The sequence below is a fragment of the Gobius niger genome (genome assembly GCF_951799975.1).
Source record: "Gobius niger genome assembly, chromosome: 23".
In the NCBI taxonomy this organism is placed as follows: Eukaryota; Metazoa; Chordata; class Actinopteri; order Gobiiformes; family Gobiidae; genus Gobius; species Gobius niger.
In genome coordinates this window covers 5,908,587-5,932,853 of record NC_136874.1, presented here as the reverse complement: position 1 = coordinate 5,932,853, position 24,267 = coordinate 5,908,587, and the positions used below count along the sequence as shown (strand labels likewise).

Genomic DNA, 24,267 nt, shown 5'->3' with positions numbered 1-24,267 from the left:
GGGTGATCAGCTGACGATCTGAACATCCAGGTTATTCCATCACTGGATTTCTTCTTCCCTGTTGGCACGGGTGTATTCCAAGACAACAGGCCGGGATTCTTGGGTCTTACATTGTGAAAGAGTTGTTCACCAGAGTCCAGATCTTACCCCCATTGAGAATCTTTGGGATGTGCTGTAGAAGGCTTTGCGCTGTGGTCACACTCTCCCACCATCAGTACAGGATCTTGGTGCAGAGGATGCAGCTGTAATCCGAGCTAAAGGCGCGACTTTTTGTTTGGTCAGGCAGTGTTTAAGCATTAAAAATATAGCAACAAGAAGCATGAGGCCATTCTATTAACTCCAGCCAACTATAATTTATTGTCAAATGTTTGTTTTTCTTTCCTCTGCCGGCTTACAGAGACAATGGACAAAATAAAGCCAATCTATACTAATTTAGCTTGTCTTGATGCCAAAATAAGTCTTAAAGGAGCAGGCCACCGTTTTTCATACTGAGATATGTTCTTACCTGAGCTTAGACGAGTTGATGCGTACCTGTCTGGTGTTTATGCGTGCACTCAGTCATGCAAAAAGACCAAAGATGTTGTTAGCATTTAGCCTCTCCCAAGCTGTGAAGTTAGAAGTGACCAAGCTCTTCCACGTACTATACTGTAAGGCGTAATAATGACTTTACTGCGCAGACGTCGAAGTGCTCCTAAGGTATTATTATGCCTTACAATATAGTACCCCTCAGGTAAACGTATTTAACCCCCGCCTTAACCAAGTGCATTTTCTCCAGTTCAGCTTTACCCAAATGTAAAAGCTTCTCGACTGGGGTTACAGCCTTTAGGCCAGAGTAAAGCCACGTTTGAAAGCTAAAACCGACAAAAAAAGACAATGATGTGACAAAAATGCAGCAAAAAAGCAATGAAAATGAGACACAGGTGCAATGAAAACGTAATAAAAAAAAAAAACACACCTAAAACTTGACTACAAAAACAAGGGTAAAGCTTAGATGAGTTTTGCCGATCTTAGCTTTCAATTGAAGCGTTACACTGGCCTATAGGCTGTAAAGTCTCCAGCCAAGAACCTTTTAGATCAAAAACTGGAGAAATGTGCTTGGTTAAGGTGAGGGTTAAAAGGTTGAATAGGGGAAACGTGGAAGAGCTTGGTCACTTCTAACTCCACCCCCATAGAGGAGAGGAGGAGAGGCTAAATGCAAACGAAATTAGCGTGACTGAGCGCACGCACAAGAACCAGACAGATACTCATCAACTCGTCTAAGCTCAGGTAAGAACATCTCAGTATGCAAAAACAGTGGCCTGTTCCTTTAATTACTTTGTCCATTAAAACATTACATAATACTCGATCCATTCAGTTCTCTCTTTATTAGGTTATTTGCATAATCACCATGCATTTTTGTTTCCTATCGATATACTACTCTAATAATAAGTGCACTGCCTACATTTTCCCCAAGTGCGTGTAATACATCAGTAAAAGCTTTCCTTCAATGTAAAACAGGCTGCTCTTAAAACTTCTCCCCAAACTTTCAGGGTAATCAAATATGCATTACGACCCCGCTCCGAGGAGACACTCGCGCGCTCTCAAACAGTGATCGGCCCGTCCCGAGCCGTCAGAATAACTCCGTATGAAATCTTCAATATTGTAGCGTTCGAGTCCATCTCCCTCATTTCACATTTGGGTTAGCGCTGCTGCTCCCCTGCCCCGCCGTGACAGCAGAGCCAGTCGATGCAAACCAGAAATATTATTAGACTTTTTGTTCCATCGGGAAAGTGCACCGGCCAGAGAAGAATGGGGCTCCTTTTATCATTTTTCATTAACAGCAGAGACAGCCATATCATTGCCTTGGATACTCGAGTCTTTTTTTGTATGTTGGAGCACATTTGGTCATTTATCCAGGCTTGGAATTGACTCAAACAGTAGATTTACATCCTCTTGTGTTGATTGTTGTCTTTCTTGGCTCGAAAACGCCAAGTCATGCCATTATTTCAGCGATCAACCAACTGTTGTGTACACTTCATATAATTAAATTCCCAATTATACAGCTATGTCCGTCTCAGTCGACTAATTTGCACAAGTTTTAGAATAGCGGTCCGCCATTTTGTTTCCAATTAATGCAGTTTGTTGAATGGTCAGGGTCAAAGAGGGTTTATCCTTGGCCCCGGTGGCATCGGGGCAGATCGAGAGAGCAGCATGCTCCATCTGTGCGCTTGAATGAAAAAAACATGCCGACTTGTTAAGTACGTAGCAAAGTCAAAGGTTTGGTCAATTTAAACTGAGCGCTGCACTGAGGAAAAAGGCAAAGTAGAAGAGTTTGGATTTAAGGGTATGCTGTGAATATCAAGACCAGTTAATCTATGTATTTATATAGGTTTTCTTATAACGTAGCTGTATAGGCACAGAAGATGTGGATCAATTAAATCATTTATTATGTTTGAATTTCAGAAAGTAGTAGTTTTTATCTTTAAACCCTCATATTTTGGTAACACTTAATATTAACAACACCTTATTTAGCCTTAAGGCTTATTCATACTTCACAAGATGCAAGAAGTTCTTGTTCTTGCGCCCTGAGCTGCAAAACAAAATGTAGTCACTTTTTCCTTATGGCCATGGAAACCTTTTGTAACAGACAGTTCCATGGCGAGAAGAAAAAAGTGACTTTTGCAACCCCCGCCTGAAATTAGCAGATTTTCCCCAGTTTGGCTTTGCCCAAATCTTAGTGATTCTTGACAAAAAGAAAAGTCCAAATAGAGAGGAAAACGAGGAGAAAACGAGCATGAAAATGCCGCCAAAAAAGTGACAAAAGAGTGACAAAAACTTGACGAAAAAACGCCAAAAACAAAATAGAAAAGTGACAAAAGAGTGGTAAAAACTTGAAAAAGTTACAATCAGTTTTCTTTCAAATGTGGCATCACGCTGTTGCTCTCCAGTCGAGAAGCTTTTAGATTTAGGTAAAGCCGAACTGTTAAGAGTGACTAACACTTAATCACTTGAACAATGAAGAAGAGAAGAACCCTTCATTATGAGTTAGGCTTTAATTGTAGTGGTTAAGTAGTTAATCACACTGAACTAATGAATTCATCATTTATTAAAGGTGCACTGTGTAACTTTTTTGTGTAACAAAAGACCTTGATATTTGAGCATATTTGACCTTATAGTGACTCAGTGGCGTTATGGGTGCAGCATGGCACCTTTGCTTTCCCTCACAGTGGCCTCTACAATGCTCCACCATCAATTGTTTTGGGGTTTCTGGTCAGTTTCTGGTACGGACCCCTAAAAATAAATGCTTCTGCAGCATCAAAGAGGCCACTGTGAGGGAAAGCAAAGGTGAAAATTGCATAGTGCACCTTTAAGGCCAATAAAGGTGTAGTTATTATAAAGTGTAACCCATATTTTGACATCTTTAGCTGCAGCAGTACAAGCAAAACCTTGTAAAAGCTAACCACTATTGAGCATGGAGTGAATGTGTATACAAGACTAATACTTTAATACTTTAATACTTGTCACATTATTATTAAAGTTGTATTTGCTGTAATAGTAGGCTCGTAGTAGTAGTAGTTGTTCTTATATCAGACAGTTTTCCATCATCCTGCTGCAAGTATCATGGAGAGTCTTGGAGCCCTGTGCAGCAGTGTACTCGTTTATATTTCACTTTAGTAGTACGAGCAGTTGCACTTGGGTTTTTGACAGGTACAACCCAGACACCGGCGTTGGATCGATACTCCATTGGCCTCCAGTCAAATACAGCATTCTGTGACTTTTATCGGTGAAAAGCGATTTATGAATCTTGACTTGATTTGCTTCCATTATGTTATAGATCTTTCAACTCTGACGCAGCATCAGTAATCGTGATAAGAGTCGTACTGTATCTCCCAGCTTCTAATCCAATCGTGTTCCCCCCCCATTCACTCTCCATATCGGATGTATTGTTGGGGGATGGTCGAAGGGCAAACTTTATTGCATTTCGGAGCACGTGCTGTGATATTAGCCCCTTTATCCATATAATATCTACACCATACAAACCTCCCTGAAGTGTTTCTTTAATAACAACACAATCCCAGAGTCTAATATCCACATAGGAAAATCCCATGTCCCGTGCTGTCCAAACTGCACCGTCAGCGTTCCTATCACTCCCCCCTCCTCTATTCGTGGATGCTACTCCAGTCCTCTCCAGCCAAGCACTTTCACGCCCCCGTTGGTCCGTGCCCCCATCCCTCATTCTGATTGCTCGCTCCTTCTTCCCTCTCCTTACCCCCTCGGTGGAGGACTATACACGCTTCCTTTATCCAGCGAGGGTACAAAGCCACAACCAGGGAGCAGCTGTCATCTATATTGTCCCCTCCCCTCCTCTTTCTCTCTCCCTCTCTCTCCCTCTCTCATCATTCGCCTCCAACACGCAGCCCATTACGGCGCTAAAGGATTCTCGCATCTCCAAACGGGACACTCACCGTTTTTTGCAAATCCCCTCCCCTTCTCTCCATGGCCAGCAGTGAAATCCGGGAATTTCACGTGGGATTTTATTGAACACTGATATGGATCCGGGTTGAAAGAAAGCGGGATTGTTTTTTTTTTGTTTTTTTTCTTTCCTATTTGGGATCGGACACACACACGGGACTGTCGCGTGGAAATGTTTGGCTTCTCCAAGATGCCGAGGTTGTCCAGGTGAGTTTTTTTGAGTTTGCGCGTGATATTCCTGCAAGTGTCAGCGGTCATTTCTGAGGACGGACGTTTTTTGGAATGCACAAAAGTCATTGTTTCTGTAGTTTAAAGTGCAGCTTTTGTTCCTAAGCAATAATGAGTTTGAAGCCAGTGCAAACAGGCAGCATAAACTTCACGATCAAACTGTAAATATCGAGAAGGGTCTTTCATCTTGTTGCGTGGGATTATGGTTGACGCATTATTTCACGGGCTTTGCATTCGGATATATATTCATAGTTGACGCTGCAAGTGCATTGTACATAGATCACTATCTGCAATCCGGTCTTAAGGATTACATCTCGAAAGTTTACGCTCTGCTGAGAGACGATCGATACGGCTGGTGTCAAATGTTTCATAAACTACTGGGTCATGACCTTTTTAGTCTGGCAGTACCTCTTACCTTAAAGGTGCTACACCTGATATTTTTATTCAAACAATAAGAGAGGAAAGCACTAAATTGAAATGTTAGTTCGTATCCAAACTCAAACCCTTGTTTTCTTAACAGATTTGCTGCATCCCAATTCTTCACAGGGATGAGTTTAATGGCACATTTTACAACTTGCAGGGTCACTTTTCAGGGTTACTTTCACAAACATGCTCCAAAACTTGCTTGCAAGTCCATGAAATAGTCTCAAATGCTTTATAATTAATTGCACAGTGTTATTTTTCCCCACAAAGGTCTGAGTTTAAAGTATTCCAAAGAGGACAAACATCATTCCATAACTAGAAAAAAAAAATCAGGTACAGCTTCTTTAACTCAGGTTTTAGTCTTACTCATATGACTTAAAGCAGTACTAAGTAACGTGTTTACCTTAATAAATCCTTTCCGTAGTCCCTGTGGGGGTAATACAAGTGTTTATGGGATGATTGGAGGGTCTTTCATCTCTCCCTGGTGTCTCTGACCAGAAAACCATGTTTGCAACTTGACTGCCACCGGGCCGGAGCTACCAATACACACTAATAGAATCACGAAGAAGAAGCTAGCATGCTAACGGGCAAAGCTAGCTGCGGGCTAGTGTCACTTTAAACAGCATTTACAGCCAAGTTTGAGTGAAAAAATATTTCCATTGTATAATTGGATGTACAATATCCTTCTCTGCCTTCGCCTTTTCTGTCAGCGTAGTATTTACTCTCCAAGACAATTAATAAGTTAAAAAATCGTAACTTGCTACGTCACTATAATCCCAACACTGAACACTGATAATCACTGTCTCTTTACTATTAACAGGTGCCTTCTGTCTAAAATAAGCTCCTATTCTGGAGTTAGGGTGTTCTTAGATCTATTATGGCAACCTTTATAACAAAAATCAGCTTTTTATGTTCAATATAGACGTTAGTTGATGTTAATAAGTCAAGTTGTTGGGTGGACTGCTATTTGTTTGCATAGATTGAGGCAGTTCTGGCGAGGTTGAGCAATGTCTTAGTGTTCAATAAGTAATGCCAGTACAATGAATGGCACTTATAGCAACATGGGACGTACACAAACTGGAGGAAGAAGCGAAAAAATGTGATCGCCCTGCACTAGATGCTATACGTTCGTTTACGTGCTAGGAAACTTGGTGTTCTTAGAGATTTTTCCACCCAAGCTTATCCGATCTCTGAACCAAGAATGGCATTGTAAGTTGTGGCGATGACATGGACACTCGCATGATCCATGTGGTGTCAGTTCTGTGTAAGCCTTTCCACAACATGGCTCCTGGAAATCTTTTAAACCTCCACACACATGCACCACATCTGGACCCCCCGCATAAGGAGTGGGAGAATTAAGACTTAGTGGTTGTATGTAGTTACTTGTACATTGGATCGCTGTTACTTTATGTTACTGTGACTGAAGTGGCCCACGTGATCCAAGGAAAGAAAGGTGTTGGTTGCCATAGTTAAAAATGTTTATAAACCGGTGATTTTTAGCCTCTTGTTCCGTCAGTGTTGTCATTGTCCAGATGGCCAGGGTGAACTAATGAGCCTCCTAATGTTATTTGGAAACTGTTTGCCGGATGCTTTGCTTCATAAACTTTAGGGGTTGAGTAGCTGAGTATCCATAACTTTTGATGGCGAGCTATAAATCTCAACAAAACTGGGGGCAGTAGTAAACCTGTTTTGCTGTCCTTGTCCCATTGTCAGAATTCAGATAATAAGTAAAATAATCGACGTTACTTCCAAATATCAATACATTTACAGAACACACTGGGGGAAAACACCATCTTAAATTAGAGAAATTACTTAAAATCTCTTGAATGAAGGTACTTAATGTTGAATTTGCGTCGGTTTGAACTAATCTAAGATCAGATAAATAAAAGCAAATGCCAATGGAACGAGCAACATATTTATTTTCCCCTAAATAGTCTGAATTAAAATGTGCTTGTTCCATTGGCAATAGGAGGTTTAGATTTCATGCCTAAATGGACTCATCTTAACATCATAACCCAAGAAGTGACTTCCTGTTTCGATCCAGCACACCAAAATAAAAGCACACAGCTCGTCTCATTGATTAGTTCAGTGGGTACTTGCAACATTACAAGAACATTGAAAGTGTTTTGTCTGTTTATAGTTAGGCAGAAAGAAAGCTGAACTAATGAACTGCTGAACTAATGAACAAGATGGTGCTTTTATTTTGGCGTGCTAGATCGAAACAGAAAGTCACTCCTTGGGCGTAGTTATGTTTTGAAGAGTCAATTGGCCTTGCAAGAAGGGCTTTCTGGTTAAAGTCGGGAGGAAATTGCTCCCTTTCAAATCTCTCCTCACTTTGCAAACTTACAGACTATCACTTTAAGATCATCATTCTTCTTCCAGTGCATTAGTCACATCGCAGCAGTGTATTCAAGTCTCCTCCGGGCCAAGCTGGAAGCAGAAAGCAATGTTTATGCTTCAGCACAGCCAATATTTCTGTTGTTACCACTTCTACTTGTTACTGCAAATCATTTCACTGTACCACTGCTCTTCTACTTCCACTCCTACTGCTAGCATTACCACAACTACTACTACTTCCCTCGGCTCCCCTACTTCCCCGTGTGTTATCAACCGGTCACATCCACCCGTTTCTATGTGTCAGTAGTAATAGGAAGTTTATCTATCATGTGCACAATCTCTGGCTCCGGAGCGCTGGTATCTGGCTGCCGCACTCTCCCAGCAGGCGGTGTTTGTGTTCTGTATCAGATTACATAAACTGTTGCCAAATTGCCTTCAGCTTATTGCCAACGCGAGCTGCTACTTCACAGGGCAAAAGTCCCATTGTACAGCCCAGTCATGAGATATTAAGTTTTTTTTTTTTTTGAGGAGCTCTTCAGACGATATGTTTTCAAGAATAGAAATCCGCCTAATTGGATGTTTTCACTCCCAAGTTTGAGAGGCTGTCACTATCACGGATTTGTCTTTCTTTTTGTTAATGCAGCTGTATCCCTTTAATGCAGGCTGCCCTGGGAATAGAACACGCAACCTCCTCGCGGACCATCCACCCGTGAATCCCTCCCGCCTTATTGATTTTGTGCAAGTCATAGCATCTTTCAGAGAGCAGCGCTATAGCCTTATCTTATCTGATTGCAGACGTTCACCTGCAATCTCAGGATGCTAGAGCAGAATTTTAAAGTAGTCTGGTTAAAAAGCTGTGTGTGCTTTACTGCGTGGAGAGGCTCGCATTAAAAATGAATGGACCACAACTTATATTTTTGATTTATTTACTAAAAGGAGCAGAAAAGAACATCACTCTTATGACATCTGCCCTTGTTACTCCACGATCCACTTGGACCTCCAACTGCCCATATATATGTGTATATCTCACATTATTTATGTCCAAGTCTAGATTCCATGCTCCTTTAACATTGTCGTTATGTGTTTCTTGAATTCCAGGAGAGTTCCTGACTCTTTTATTTCTTTCTGAAGTGCAGTCCATAAATTAATTCCTCAGTCACTGTGATGTTTTGTTCCATTGCTTTGGAATTGAACGTGTTTTTTTATGATGTCTGTTCCTTTCAGATTATAAAGACTTTTCTTGGATGTTCGTTGACAGTATTTTTTATTGGCTTCATGCAAAATCTGAAGAATATTATTGTCAACTATGTCATAACATTTTAGTGACTTACATTTGATAAATAATGGGTTTGATGGATCTCTATATCTAATCCTATATATTGTTTTTAGAGCCCTTTTTTGTAGAATAAACAGTGTTCGTTTTACAGGTCGAGCCCCAAATTTCTACTCAGTATCTTGAAGCAGTACTAAGTAACTCATGCCCCTAGAGGCCATAAGCGCCACTGCAGGTGTCGTAGCATGTTACGTTTTTTTTACTCATTAATTGTCCGTGAGAGTAGATACTACTCTGACAGAAAAGACAAAGGGAGAGAGGGATTTTGTACATCCAATTACACATCTATCCATCCATCTTCTTCCACTTGTCCGTTGCTGGGTCGTGGGGGCAGCTGTTGGAGTTGCCCAAATCACATTGCACCAGCCCCTATGGCTCCTCCTGCAGGTGGTGGGTCCACAGGTCGGCCTCATGATTAAACGGGCCTGTTGGTCTCTCATAAGGGGCTTCTGAACTGCTCTTTGTCTGACCCATCACTTAGGACCTGTTTGCCCTGGGAGACCCTACCAGGGGTACGAAGCCCCCGACAACAGAGCTCCAGGATCATTTTGGCACTCAAACCCTCCACCACATTAAGGTGGCGGTTCCAGGAGGGGTCCAATTACACAATGGAGATCATTTTTTTCACTCAAACTTAGCTGTAAATACTGTTTAAGTGGCGCTAGCCTGCAGTTAGCTTTGCCTATTTGCCTGTTAGCTTCTTGTTCGTGATTCCATTAGTGTGTATTGATGACTTTTTTATTTATTTATGTGACTTCCATTGGAGGTCCTCATGTCATTGCATATAGTAATATAGTATTTCATATAGTGTAATATAGTGTGCAATGTTTTGTCATAAATATCCGGTTTCTTTTCTTTGCAAATCGTAATTTTCAGTTTGACACAAGTGGACGACCTTTGCATTGACTTTCTCCACGTCTCCGCCTGACTTTCCTTTGTTTACCTCAATGACACGTTGCAGATGATTGTGTTCTTTGCTTTGAGAAAACACCCGGATGTCAAAAGGTTACGGCCGGCTCCGCCCCCTCGTGTCAGAGTCACCCTTGAAGTTGCAGGCGTTTCTTGATTTGCGCTGGGATAATCCTCCTAAGGGATTTGGTTGTTGCTGATCACGATGGGACGGGCTGCGACTGCGGCCGTTTCATTCACGATAAAAATGGCACCGCGAGTTTGCCCTGGGCGGCAAGGAGCATTTATAGCTTGTATAATCTTACGGCACAGCTCATCCTGGGCTGCATTTTTAGGACACAAAGAAGTTTTACCTTTATTAATCTCACGATGTGTGGACTCTGAGCTGGAGACCTGCTCTGCACTCACACCAATCTGGACTTGATTTGACACAGTGTGCTGGGATTTTGGTCGTCCGTATTTGGATCAGAGAGAGAGTCTTATTATGTTGATCAAAAACTGGTGTTAGTCATAGAAACTGTTTGGGATTCATTCTGCTTTCTGACTAGACAATCAGCTTCGAATAAAGCAAAAAACATACTCTTACATCATACATTTATGCAATTATTTTTTTGGAATTGTCAATCAGTTATTATCAGTAAAATCAATGTTTGACTAGAACTTTTCTTCGGCCTTCTTTGGTGTGATCCTTCAATTTTGCACTCTTTCAAGACCCTAATGTAAAAAATGTACACTCCAAAAAAAGAGCCTTAAAATAACCATACATTCATGTTTTTTTCTGCTTCTTTTTACAAAAATCTTCAGTGGCTTTTGGGTCATTTTGATAGGCTGTGGGCTCCAGTGGCTTTCGACCACACAAGGGTTAAAGGGCCTAGATGCTAGGTGTCATTTCTATACTCACTTCTGCCACCTCAGGTCATACGTGTAACTGCAGCTTCTATATTAAGCTTGTGCATGACGGACGGCACGTCAGACCCGAAGCACCACCTTTTTGAGTGACAGTGCAGGATTTTAGAGGCAGTTGGACAGGTCTGAGCTCATTCCACACATCAGGACATGGCTGGAACATGTAGGGGAGGAAAATACATAATTTAAATATTTTTAAACTCTGTATAGTCCCTTTAATGAAATGCTTTGTAATATTTGTATAATACACATACATCCTTTGCTCTTCCCGATCCCATCAGATCTTTGAAGCTAAGCAGGTCGGGCCTGGTACTTGGATGGGAGACCGTTTGGGAAAGCCTGGAAGCCTGGGTAAATCTAGTGAGTGAGTGGTTGATGGTGGTCGGAGCGGCCGATGGCACAGACTGGTCTCCTCGCTTCTGTCAGTCTACCCCAGGGCAGTTGTGGCTACTAGTGTCTGCGTACACTGGTGTGAGTGAGGGAGTGAATGGGTGACTGGTTCCTTGCTGTAAAGTGCCTGATGAAGGTAAAAAAGTGCTATAGAAGTTGAGAACATTTACCATTTTTACCATTTACCACCAAATATGAAGCGATTAACGACGACTGTGTAGCGCTTTGACAAACCTGATAATACAGGCTTGTAAGTCATTATTGTTTTTATTTCTACACACCCTTGAAACCGGGATCTGCACCCCTGTTGGTCAGGACTGTTCCTTGCTGTAGGTTTTAGCCACAGGTACAGGTGTAAGGCTTGAGTTTTAAATGGTTTTATTAAGTTTACATGCTGTATCAACTTGCTTCACTTTTTTGGCCTTGTCACTTTGTAAACTGTCTGATGTTGCTGTACATTTGTTTGCATTGTCAGGTGAAGAAGGCCTGAAATATGAGCATTTTATTTGGCTCCGTTTTTGGCTTCAACGGAAGAGGACACTCTTTGTCTGGTACATTTGGATGTCTGCCTACTGTTCCTTTTTTGTGTCGGGGCACCTTTAACGATAAGTAAATATATAACGCTAAAGCTCGGCTCATTTCTTCACTTTATGAAAATAAAAGCCTCCAAATCATTCCACCATTCACCCTGATAACTCCCTGTGGTGTCAACTTCCTGTAAAAAGCTGATATTATTCTTTGATTAGCACATTTTCCTGTCATAATTTCCAATCAGCGCCACTTTACGCTCAGATAATGCACTGATATGACGCAAATTAGATCAAAACATTTTACTCCTTCTTCCTTCCGACTTATTGCGTATCACAAATCTGAATAGCTTTTTTTTTAAACTCTGCCGTCACTTCCCAATCACACTTTGTTGATATCATTTTGTGTAGGAATAATATGGGGCTAATAGACTTTGGCATGCAGTGTGTTTCCTCTCAGGAGAGCGGTTAGCACTTTAGCATCTCATGTATTCTTAATGGAGGCCTATGGTGAGAAGGCAAAAGCCATTCGAGCGCCATTGAGCGACACTTAGTATTGAAATATCTCCTATAAAGTGTTGAAGAAGTTGCTTTAATTGCTGTATCAGGGCTTTTTAATCTCCATCTGTGTGCAGTGGATTGTGGGGATGAGGCTGCCTCCGAGCAAATGATTGACTTTAAGGTTCAACTTTTGACCCATTTTGAAGCTGCAGAATGACTAAACATTGTCTACTGATTATTTGATGCTTGATATTGCTGCACCAGACATTAGATTTTAACATTGTAAGCAGTTTGTTTTTTCATCACATTGTTTCAAACAAGACTAACCAGACCAAAACGCCGCTAAAATCCAATTAAATTCTTAGCCTCGTCCTGAGCCGGGCACATTTTCTTCAGCTCTCGAATGGGGTGCAACAGTGTTTTTCTCTATTCTTTGTTACTTTTTCTGTCGTGTTTTCCCCACTTTTTTGTTGGTTTTCCGGCAGGTTCTTTTTTTTGCTCTTTTGTGGCTTTTTGTTTCGTTTTCACGTCACTATTTTGCTGCGTATTTGTCATTTTTTGTTGCTTTTTCATCCATTTTGTCATTGCTTTTTTGTCACATTTTTGCCACATTGTTGTCACTTTTTTATCACTTTTTTGTTGAGATTTTGTCACTTTTTTGTCGCTTTTTCATCTATTTTTTCTTTGCTTTTTGTCACATTTCCATCACTTTTTTGTCACTCTTCATTGCGTTTACATCTGCATTTTCATCGCTTTACTGATGCTTGTCTTTGATGTTGAAGCTTCTAGATTTAGAATTTAAAGCCAAATTGGAGAAAGGAGGTTAAATCCGGGAATTAATGACTAAAACTGAACTTAATGTACATTTTTCCGTTACCAGTTAGGTTTTTGTTGGACGACCTCAGTGATTTTAAGATACATTGTGTCACCTAATGTTGCCATAATGATAATTTGGCAATAGATCATTGTACAGTTCTAATATAGTGTAATACTTGGACTATATTGATGTACAAACATTCAGAAACGTGTTTTTCAAAGGATTTTCAATTGCATGTGATGATAGTGAAAGTATAGTCTATTATCTATTATTCTATCTAATCTATTATTGAATATACCAAACACCTACACTCCAAGTGTAAACTGGCAGCAACCTCCCTCTCTCTTGGTACAGCGGCATTTTTTGCCTTTTTCTACGAGCTGCATTTGTGGTTTTTGTGTTCCACATTGTTTTACTGGATACTTTTGTAAGTCTTTGCCGTGTTTTTGTGCGCTTTGTGGATTTTTCTTTACTGCGGAGAGTCCATAATGATCCCGAATGAAGCAGCTTTAATAGTAAACAGCTAACTAGAAGAAGACAGACAGCTAACAGAAGATGGTGAAAGACTGGGAGGGGAGGGATCTGGGCAGGAGATGGAGGAGGTGGAGGAGGTGACCAGTGCAGGACACCACGCTCTGAAACAGGGCTGCACCGTTTCGGAGGATCAGAGGAGACTGAAGGCAGCCTGCCCTGTTTCCTCCATGTGCTACGGTTTCCCGTACATAGAAAGGTCGGGGGTTAGACTCCCAGCTCCTGAAGAGGCACACTGTCGTTGTGTCCTTGGGCAAGACACTTCGCCCGCCTCGCCTTCAATGCAGATTTTCTTTTTATAAAACATTCTTGCAAGAGCTTGTTTTTGTAATATATAAGAAAATTGCATTTGCCGTCACTTATGGCCCAAAACTGTGCATTATTCCTATGTTTTTCTTCCAACCATATGATTCATTCACAACATATGAATTATTAAAACCTTCACTGTGCATTTCTAGCACATTTTCTCACCATTTCTGCTCCATCGACTCCACATCTGGGCTTTTATTATGCGACACACGGCGTCTCTAAACACGCCATAGGTGCCACAACGCACACCTACCATATATTAACATGTCAGCTCACATATTGTCAACAGCGGCCCGGGACAAGTAGCAAAATGCTCACAGCCCATACTGTACATGCCTTATAACCACATATTCTTAATAATTAAACATTTTAGCCCTGTTCTTTGGTTGTAGGACACAAGAAAAAGCTATAAATATCTTCCTTTGTGGTTGTCAGAAATGAAACGTACAATTTTAGTGTTTAATTCATGATTTGGTTCTTGTTAGCTTAAAAAAAAAGTTTCACACGGCGGTTTCTGAAGCAAATCTTCGGGAGATAACCGCGCTTTAATAGCTTCAAAATTCATGTCTTCATAATTTATTGATGGCCCGCTCAGGACGGAATTTACTTTATGCAATTCTCCGGTTTGGCTGGTCTCACTGCGGGCGAAAGCACTCCGAAATATGACAGTAATAAAACGCAGATCTGGTTATGGGGGTTTGAGGCACTGGCCAATAAGTATACTTTAAATATTTCACTATTTTTGCTTATTACACTGAATTAAATTAGGTACTTCTAGTAAGATCAGATATTTTGCTGTTTGTCAAGCAGCACATTAAAATCTCATATAGAGAACGCCTACAAATGGCCAGAGGGAGAAATAACTACTTTTTCACCTATAGCTCCTACAGCTACAATGGATGTATTTTCTACCACATAAACCTCTTACCTCCTGCCTGAACCGAGAACATCGTCTCCAGTTTGGCTTGACCAAAGTTTAAAAGCTTCTCGACTGGAGAGCAACAGTGTAATGCCTCATTTGAAAGCTAAGACCCATAAAAGTGATCATAATTTTGTTTGTCACATTGTCGCAGCATTTTTGTCACCTTATTGCTGCTTTTCTGGCACACTTTTAGATTTGGGTAATGCCAAAGTGGAGAAAATGTGCTCAGTTGGGGGTTAAGAGGTTAAAGCGGAACTAGGTAACCTGTTTATCTTGATAAATCCTTTCCGTAGTCCCTCTGACTGTTATACAAGTATTAATGGGAGGATTGGAGGGTCTTTCATCTCCCAATGGTGTCTCTGGCCAGAAAACCACAATTGCAATTTCGCTGCCTACGGGTCGGAGTCACCAATTCACACCAATGTAATCATGAAGAAGAAGCTAATAGGTTTACAGCCAAAGCTAACAGCGGGCTAGCACCACTTAAACAGTATTTACAGCCAAATAGAGTGAAAAAAATGATCTCCATTGTGTAATTGGATGTACAATATCCCTCTCTCTCTTTGTCTTTTCTGTCAGTGTAGTATTTACTCTCACGGACAATTACTGAACCAAAAAACATGCTACGACACCTGCAGTGGCGCTTAAGGCCTCTAGGAGCACGAGTTACTTAGTTCTGCTTTAAGATACAGACACATGGATCCACCTTATTTATAGCCTAGCATATTCAAACAATTTATTTTTTTTACAATGTGCCATAAAACAAATGCAATACAACAACTCCACCTCCAAATGAGCACATAAAACAATAAAAAACAGATAAAAACAATAAAGAAGAATAAAACCGATTTAAAGAATTAATAGAAATAAAACAGAGAGGTTCAACAGCCCATAAATACATTAATAGCAGAGAATTCTAGCTATAACGCTAACGTTACCTTCGCGCTAGCTGCATGCTAACCTAGCAAACAGCTAACTCCGAATGAGGTTTTTCACTTCTACTGGACTATCTGCCTAATTTTCTGATGCAGGAATGAGACTAAACATTCATAAGGAGCCAATTTGACTAAACTTTATGCCTATGTGTGTGCTAACTATGCTTCCACCAGTAAATTAAAAAGTGAAATAAAAAAAATTCAAAGTGGAAAATCGGGATTCCCATAACTCGCTTCCTTTCCCCTCGGCTATGTCTGCATATTCGATTTTGCGAAATATTTAATTTTAATTACACAGACATTAAATCCAGTAAAATATGCAAATGCACATGCGCCGCACCAATTAAAATTAGAGTTCATTTGCGTTGCCCCCCGATAGCATTTGCCAAAACAATCATCGAATTGTCGAGCCCTGCGTTCCTGGAGCCCAAACCTTATTAAAGCTCAAAAATCTGGCTCTTGGATGAACCGTGTGACAGGGGCAAGATGGATGGTCCCAGTCGGTCTGCTGCTAAAGAGGCTATTAGTTCTGCCCCAGATATGAGCATAGAATAGACTGGAGCTTCCCCCATTGTGAACTACTGTACGCGCTCCCACAGGCCAAACCTATTGGTTATTTAAGCTCCAAAAGGTCAGGAGTGTCAGTCTGTTTGACACCATTATGTTGCTGTAACTAGATCTATTTATTTCATTTTGGATATAGAGAAAGTCAACAGAGGCTCGCTATGTTGCATGATAGTCTACTGATCATGCTGTTCTTTTTTATCTCCTGCCATCCAGCTTGCCTTTGTGAATTTGTGTGCCTGTTTTTGTGCTTAGGCCATTGGCGCAGAATGCCAGCCACGTCTCCACCACGTTGCCCCAACACAGCTGAGGGAAATGACTGAACATACAAGCTTAGACAGAGGAAAAAAGAGGAGTAAGACAAAGGGCTGGGACAAAATATTGGAAACCACGATGTTTCGCAATACTCAATACCCGACTCAGTTCTAGAGAAGAAATCTATAATTGACTTAAAGATGTTGTTAATCCTTTTTTGGGGTGCTGATTAGAGCCAGACAAAAAGCAGCAAAACTCCTCTGACATTTGCACTTTTCCAAATGTTTTCATTAACCTCTTAGCCCCGAGCAGATTTTCTCCAGTTCAACTTTATCCAAATCTATAAGCTTCTTGAAAAAAGTGTCAAATAACGAGATGTAAATGAAGATGAAAACTTATTCAAAACAAGCGACAAATGCAGCAAAACAAGCGACAGAAAAGAGATGAAAAAGCAACAAAAAAGCAAGAAAAAAAAGCTGCAAAACAACCAACAAAAAAGCGATGAAAAAGCAACAAAAAATACAGCAAAACAGGCGACAAACAAGAGGTGAATAAGCAAGAAAAATGCGGCAAAACAGGGGACAGAGAAGAAATGAAAAAGCAACAAAAATGCAGCAAAACAGCCAACAAAAAAGAGATGGAAAAAGCAACAAAAGTGCAGCAAAACAACAACAAAAAACACAGCAAAACAGGTGACAGAAAAGAGATGAAAAAGCAACAAAAAAGCAAGAAAAAAAGCTGCAAAACAACCAACAAAAAAGAGATGAAAAAGAAACAAAAAAGCAAGAAAAAAAGCTGCAAAACAACCAACAAAAAAGAGATGAAAAAGCAACAAAAAATACAGCAAAACAGGCGACAAACAAGAGGTGAATAAGCAAGAAAAATGCGGCAAAACAGGGGACAGAGAAGAAATGAAAAAGCAACAAAAAGCAACAAAAATGCAGCAAAACAGCCAACAAAAAAGAGCTCGAAAAGCAAGACAAAAAGCTACAAAAACGCAGCAAAAAAGGCGACAGAAAAGTGATGAAAAAGCAACAAAAATGCAGCAAAACAACAACAAAAAACACAGCAAAACAAGCGGCAAAAAAGAGATTAAAAAACAAGGCAAACGCAACAAAAATAGGCAACAGAGCTCCTATAAAAACCCAAAAAGTGACGAGAAAGTGGCAACAATGCGAGGAAGAGTCTTGGATCAGTTCTGTAGGCTTTAGCTTTCAAATGAGGCGTTACTCTGGCCTATAGTCTGTAAGCTCCAGTCAAGAAGCTTTTCAATTTGGCCAAAGCTGAACTGGATGAAAATGAGCTTGGTTAAGGCGGGGTTTATATCAGTAATATCAATTCATCACGAGTAAAACACTGAGGTTCGTTATAACGTCAAATCGTGATACTTAGAATAAAGTCTATCGCTTTATGTATCATATCGTATCATGACAAAAGCGTATCGTTCCAGCGTTCCTGAGGTGCAGATGTAGAGGTAACACACGGAAATATTACAAAAGTTAGCATCAAAGTAGTTTATTAGATTACGCCCCACACTTTTTTATAACATGAATCCTTCTCCCATTACTTTTATATAGTTATCAATATATCTTCCACAAACTCACTCCGGTGAATCTTGTTTGAAACGCGACGCCGCACATACACGTTTCCTGCTCTTTGTAGCGATCATATCTTTGAGTATGATCTTATTTATTCAGCGCTGAGTGCCTGATGCGCTATTTTTAGGAACCGGAATGCTACGCGCGTATCTGCAGATGTGGCGTATTTGTCTGTTTTCGAAAAAGCAATGAATAGATCGAGACGTGTATTAAGCCGCGGCGGTTCGGTCACAGCTGCTCCGCTCTGTAGGGTTTGTAATTGATTGCAAAACAAATGCAGGGACACAGGCAAAGCATTGTGGGTATTTGCAGGGGGAAAAGGCAAACCAACCAGAAATGTGGACGTACAAGGCTGCGTATGTGAACTGGAAGAAATGGGAGGAAAAACTCACACCGGCTGATGAGTAAATATGAATGATATAATAGACAGTGGGTTTTGCAGCTGATGGAGGGGCACGTGATCAATGGAGCTCCACTTCTCCACAGGAAATGAGCTTAAAGGGACTATAAGGAGATTAAAAATGTTAAAATTATGTATTTTCCTCCCCCTACATGTTCCAGCCATGTCCTAATGTGTAGAATAACCCAGACCTGTTCACCACAACTTCCTCTAAAATCATGCTCTGTCACTCAAAAAGTTGTTACTGCGGGTCCCAAGTGCCGTCATGTACTGCTTAATATAGAAGCTGCAGTTACACGTATGACCTGAGGTGGCAGTAGTGAGTATAAAAGGGCCAACTTGCATCTAGACCAGGGGTGCCCAAAGTGGGGCCCGAGGGCCAAATTTGGCCCGCCGAAACAATTCTGCTGGCCCGCCAGAGAGTGACCTACTTTTGCGCTGCGTGTGGTTAATACTAACTCTCTTCCATTCATTCTCCATGGTAAATATGGATGCAGTACACTTTTTGACCACCAGCGTCAAATTGGGGGCGCCTTTTCACTCCTTTCACAAAGTTAAGGAAACACTGTTGGGGTGTCTTCGTATTTATCAATTACAGAGCGCTGTAGCAGCAACTTTAACCCTAACCCCTTTCAAAATAATATAATGTGGCATTTTCTTTCAGTTAACAAATGAGGCAAAGTTACTGCAGGTGCTGTAGATACAGGTGTTGTTTTTTGCACTAAATTGTTACAATGTTTTTTTGTGTTTTTTTTTACTAAAACTAGGCTTTTGCCATAGTTACCATTTGTTTTAATATAGCATGTTATTTACATGGATAGAAACAAATTCAAATGTAGAAAAAATAAAATAAAGTAACTTTATAATTTGCAGTTATATGTGTTTTTTGTGCTTGACATCGCCGTGTTTGGCCCAAGACTCAGAGGCACTTTTTTATTTTGGCCCTCGGAGACAAAAAGTTTGGGCACCCCTGATCTAGACCCTAAACTAATCCAAACAACCCTAAACCTAACCCTAATCATAACCTTAAAGGACAAAGACAAAGACCAAAGATGCTGTTAGCATTTATCCTCTTCTATATATATAAATACCTATTTATAAATGCAGAAATGGTACAGAGCGATCGCCCCAGCGGCATTGAGTAAGGGTCAAATGCAGAGAATAAATACAGTATTCCTTAAAGCTGCATGATGCAACTTTTTTGATATTAGTGCATATTTGACTTTGTAGTGACCCAGCGGCTGTATGAATGGCCTCTACAACGCTCCAGGATCAGTTGTTTTATAGGTTTTCTAGTGCAGCAGTGAAAACCTTCCAAACAATTGATCCTAGAGCGTCCTAGAGACAGTGATGCAAAGTAAAGGCGCCATGCTGACCACTCATACAGCCGCTGGGTCACCACCAGATCAAATGCGAACAAATATCAGAGTTTAGTGGTGCTAGGCTAGTGCTAGGCTAGTGCATGTCTATGGTAACTAGTAGCCTGCATTAAAAACCTCTTCAAAATCATGGGGTCCTCCAAACGTTGCCATATCTGATTTGTAGAAAGCTCCTTGTGTAGTAATGCCGGCCGCAGCTAAACTACTGTAGATCTACTGTAAGCTAGCAGATCACTCCGCCGCTGTGTAGCTTACAAACAGGAAGCTGATGCTGCTCAAATATAAGTTCTTTCAAATGCAAAATGGTTATATTTCAACAATTATTCAGTCAACACAGACATTTATATGTGTAGTCTGATGTTTGAAGTGATTTGCCTCAGGTGCACTGTGCTTTGGTTAGACTGTTTTTAATGCAGGCTACTATTTACCAGACATGCTTTAGCCTAGCATTAGCCTAGCACCACTAAACTCTTCAAATATAACGACTGCATGAATTAAAAAAAAAAAAATCTCCAGAAATCAACAACACTAGGAAATAAGTAAGTAAGTAATCCTAAAATATCCTTTAAACCTCATTTCCTCTGAAGAAGTGGAGCCATTGCCCTGAGCTGTTCTTCCCTGCTCAATAAAAGCTACGGGGGGCTTTACCACACCACTGTTTACTCACTCTGCCTTTAGTGCTGTTGATTTTTCATGTGACATTCACTCGGGATCAATGCAGTGTTTTTGAGGCCTGGGTCTGGTGTTGTTCAAAACAGAGACGAACCGCTGAGATGCAAAATTGATATGGAGGTCACAGCATGGATTTGCCTCATACAAGTAAACAAGGAAGTAACAGTGAAAGTATCTGACCTCCCATTGTGTTCCTTATCGACCTGTATCGGTTCATCACTTTCAGATCCCGAGACGCCGCCGATCAATCGTCGCTCGCCTCCTCCCACACGGCAAACATAAAGATTTGATCACATATGTGCACACACTGGCTGTTTTTCCCCTTGCACTGTAGCCTATCATTTCTGCAAATGGAGGAGCTCTTTTTAGGAGGCAGTTAAAGCTAACGCCTGCTCCTCGTGTGAGCGGTGAATGTGCACAGCTGTGTTCTCTCCAATGCTAAAGAAAATAAAAGGTGGTTTGCATTTTTGTAGTTGTCTCAAGCTCATGTTCTGCAGCGGCAATTAAGAGACTTGAGACTGGAAAGGAAAAGTACATTTTAAGCTTGGTTGTTGTGCTTTTTTCAGATATTTGGAGACATTTTGCTGGTAACAAAATGCTATGTTGATCTAAATCGAGTTATTTCAAGCCGTTAATATCTGAAAGTGATGTGTCTTTTTACTTTGTTGTTGTGTCCAGAGTCACCCAAAACTTTGAATTGGAAACACTGACTTACTCTTACTCTTTAGGCATCTTGTTAATCAAATGTGAATAAGTTTTTGCTTGATTTTGGCCATTAATGTTTGGTCATACATATATATATTGGTACTGCCCCTCAATATACTGCCCCTCTTAGTACAGTGATGCTCAAAAGTTCACATACCCGAGCAGAATTGTTTTTTTTTCACACTCATAGTTAGTAGTTGTGTGCAGTCATTTATGGTCAAACAACTGAGTTTGCTATTTTTAGATCATAATGATTAAAGAAGACCCTGATCATACCTCGGTTTTTAATACTGTGTATGTCCCCTTTAACGTCTTGGAGTCTTTTGTGGTCGTTGTGGATGAGGTTCTTTATTTTTTTCTGAGGGTAAAGCGGCCCATTCTTCTTGACAAAAAGCCTCCGGTTCCTGTAAGTTCCGGCGCTCTTGCTATGGTCAATGATGAAAACTATAGCTACTGTGAAATATGGAGGTGTTTCGCTGATGCCAGTGGCTCCAGCAGAATAAAGTGAAGGTCTTGTTAGTTCCATCTCAGTCTCCTGACTTCAATATCACTGAACCACTGTGGGGAGAGCTCAACAAACAAGCAGTTCATGCAAAACAGCCCAGGAACTTACAGGAACTGGAAGAACAAGAAGAATGGGCCGCTTTACCATCAGATCATACACAGAACCTTCTACCACAAAAGACTCAAGACTCCCAGCAGTCATTGATGTAAAAGGGTGAAATACACAGTATTATAAACGGGGGTAAACTTTTGATCAGGGTCATTTTGGTACTTTCTTTTTTCATTATGATTTAAAAAGAGCAAACTCGGGGTAACTTTTGAGCACAACTGTATATTTGAATATACTTCAGTGACTATGAGAAGTGCAGTACATCCTGAACAGCGGCTGACCTAGATATTTCAACACAACGAAAGAACATGAATTTAGTTTCCTTTCAAAACTTAAAATGCAACTCTAAAAGTGAGTCCATACAGTAATCAATTTTGACACATCAAGCTAATGTAGAAATGTTGAAAGAGCTCTTTGGGCTTCAGGCCAGAGACCCCTGCTGTGCCATAACTTTTTTTCTCCCACTAAAACTTCCCTGCCTCACCCCTATTTTGTGTTTGGCCTTGCCCGCTGTGAACCCTATTACGTTGTGGCTTTAGTTTTGAGAGCAGTGGACAGCTGTGACTGATGCTGCTGACTTTGTCTTTATTGACGTGGAGCTAACACGTCTGCTACAGCCCGGCCTCAGTGCCGTACATTACTCCACACAATGAAGTGACAAGAAAATCCTTAACGCCGTCGCGAATAACGGCTTCAGCAGTGAGAGGCCCGGCCCCGTGCGAGGGGAGCGGGCAGCTATAGCTCACTCGCAATATTGTGTGGCTTTTTATGGCAAGCTTTTAATTGATTTAGTTGTTGGCATCTGTCCAGTGCATGGGATGCACGGGGAGAGTGTGCTGCGCAAGCTACAAGTCTTCTCTAGGGAAAAATGAAATTTGAAAGCCTAATCATTTGCGGTTTACAGCAGTGTTGTGAGCTAATTTGTATTGATAGGGCCTAATTTAGCCACAAGGGGTTGCAATCAAAGTGTTTAAAGAGACTATACGGAGTTTAAAAATGTTAAAATTAGGTATTTTCCTCGCCCCACATGTTTCAACAATGTCCTAAGGTGTAGAATGAGCCCAGACATATTCACCACTGCCTCTAAAATCCTGCACTGTCACTCAAAAAGGTGTTAATTCAGGTCCGAAGTGCCATCATGCATGAGCATAATATAGAAGGTGCAGTTACACGTATGACCTGAGGTGGCAGTAGTGAGTATAAAATGGCTAACTTGCATCTAGCCCCTTCAAGTAAAGTATCTAAAGGGATTTGAGCGAGACCTACAAATCTCTTCTTTTGAAACACCGAAGAGGCACCAAGAGCCCCCCACACCTGCAGCACAGTCACAAGAGGCGCTACAGGAAACAAAAAAGGGGCAAACATGGAGGTATCTGGGCAAGACTCGCAGCTAAACCTCACAACAATGTCCACTGGCTGCTCTGCTTCGAGACCGCGACACTAGGGGCCGCCAATGGTCCTCCATTGCTGTAGTACCTCCTTATATAGCCGCTAGTCACCCATTCGAAAGCATTCCACTTTAGACACTTTAAAAACAGCTTTAAAGACTGGTTTCTAATTTTTTGCACTTTCTACAGCTAGATATTCCTCCTGTGATAACACTGGGCTAGTTATTATTAAAGAAACCTGGCAGTGCTAAGTAACTCTTCCCCCTAGAGGCCATTAGCGCAACTGCAGATGTTGTAGCAAGTTACGATTTTTTAACTTATTAATTGTCTTGGAGAGTAAACACTACACTGACAGGAAAGGGGATATTGTGCATCCAATTATACGATGGAAATGTTTTTTTTTCACTCAAACTTGACTGTAAATACTGTTTAAAGTGACATTAGCCCGCAGTTAGCTTTGCCCGTTAGCATGTTAGCTTCTTCTTTGTGATTCCATTAGTGTGTATTGTATTGTAAAGACCCTCCAATCATCTCATAAACACTTGTATTACCCCCACAGGGACTACGAAAAGGATTTATTAAGGTAAACAAGTTACTTAGTACTGCTTTAAGAAACATTTTACAAATCTCGTACTAATGAGGGCCGGACTTTGATTGACAGGCCGTTAGCATTAGAGCTATTGGTGCGGGCGCGATTACGACCGAACTACTCGCCCTACAAGTGTAGTTCAAGTCTACAGTGAAGATCCCGCCCTTTCAGGCACATGCTCACTAGGGTAGGAGGAGTCTGTAAATCCGCCATGATTTCCCCCTCAAACGTAGTTATTATGGCAAATGGGGAGGAGTGAGGAGGCGTGACAAGAGTGATAAAAAGCTTCTGATATAACGGCCAAATAGAGCACACATAATTTTAAAATAAAAGTTACTCTAAAGTACGGATTTTTATAGCACCCTCAGTCATAAAGAGAAGCAGCATCGTTTGCAGGATGATTGGCTGTAAATCCGCTTTATTGTTTAGTTACGCCGTGCCTGCGTTTGTAAATTCGTCTGTTGAACTTTATACCTATTTGTTTTCGCTCCACTATCAAGATCTGCGTCGGAGAATTGTTTTCTTCTAATTAAATGATAAACTTCTCGGAGACCTCAATTAGCTTTGGTGAGTGAAGGTCTGTT

The 24,267-nt window shown here is 40.9% G+C and overlaps 1 protein-coding gene across 3 annotated transcripts in view; it reads left to right on the top strand.

Moving 5' to 3' along the window:
• The window catches only part of LOC306982161 (FERM and PDZ domain-containing protein 4-like), an 88,984-nt gene that overhangs the window by 19,610 nt on the left and 45,107 nt on the right, over positions 1–24,267 (top strand). Inside the window, exon 1 of one of the 3 annotated variants that reach the window (XM_079581971.1) lies at positions 4,450–4,659. The exons of the other annotated variants lie outside the window; for them this stretch is intronic. Coding sequence (XP_079438097.1) covers positions 4,625–4,659 — 35 coding nt within the window. The 5' untranslated portion in view covers positions 4,450–4,624. Of the gene's footprint in view, positions 1–4,449; positions 4,660–24,267 lie in introns of those variants that run through there. 3 annotated transcript variants of the gene reach the window in all.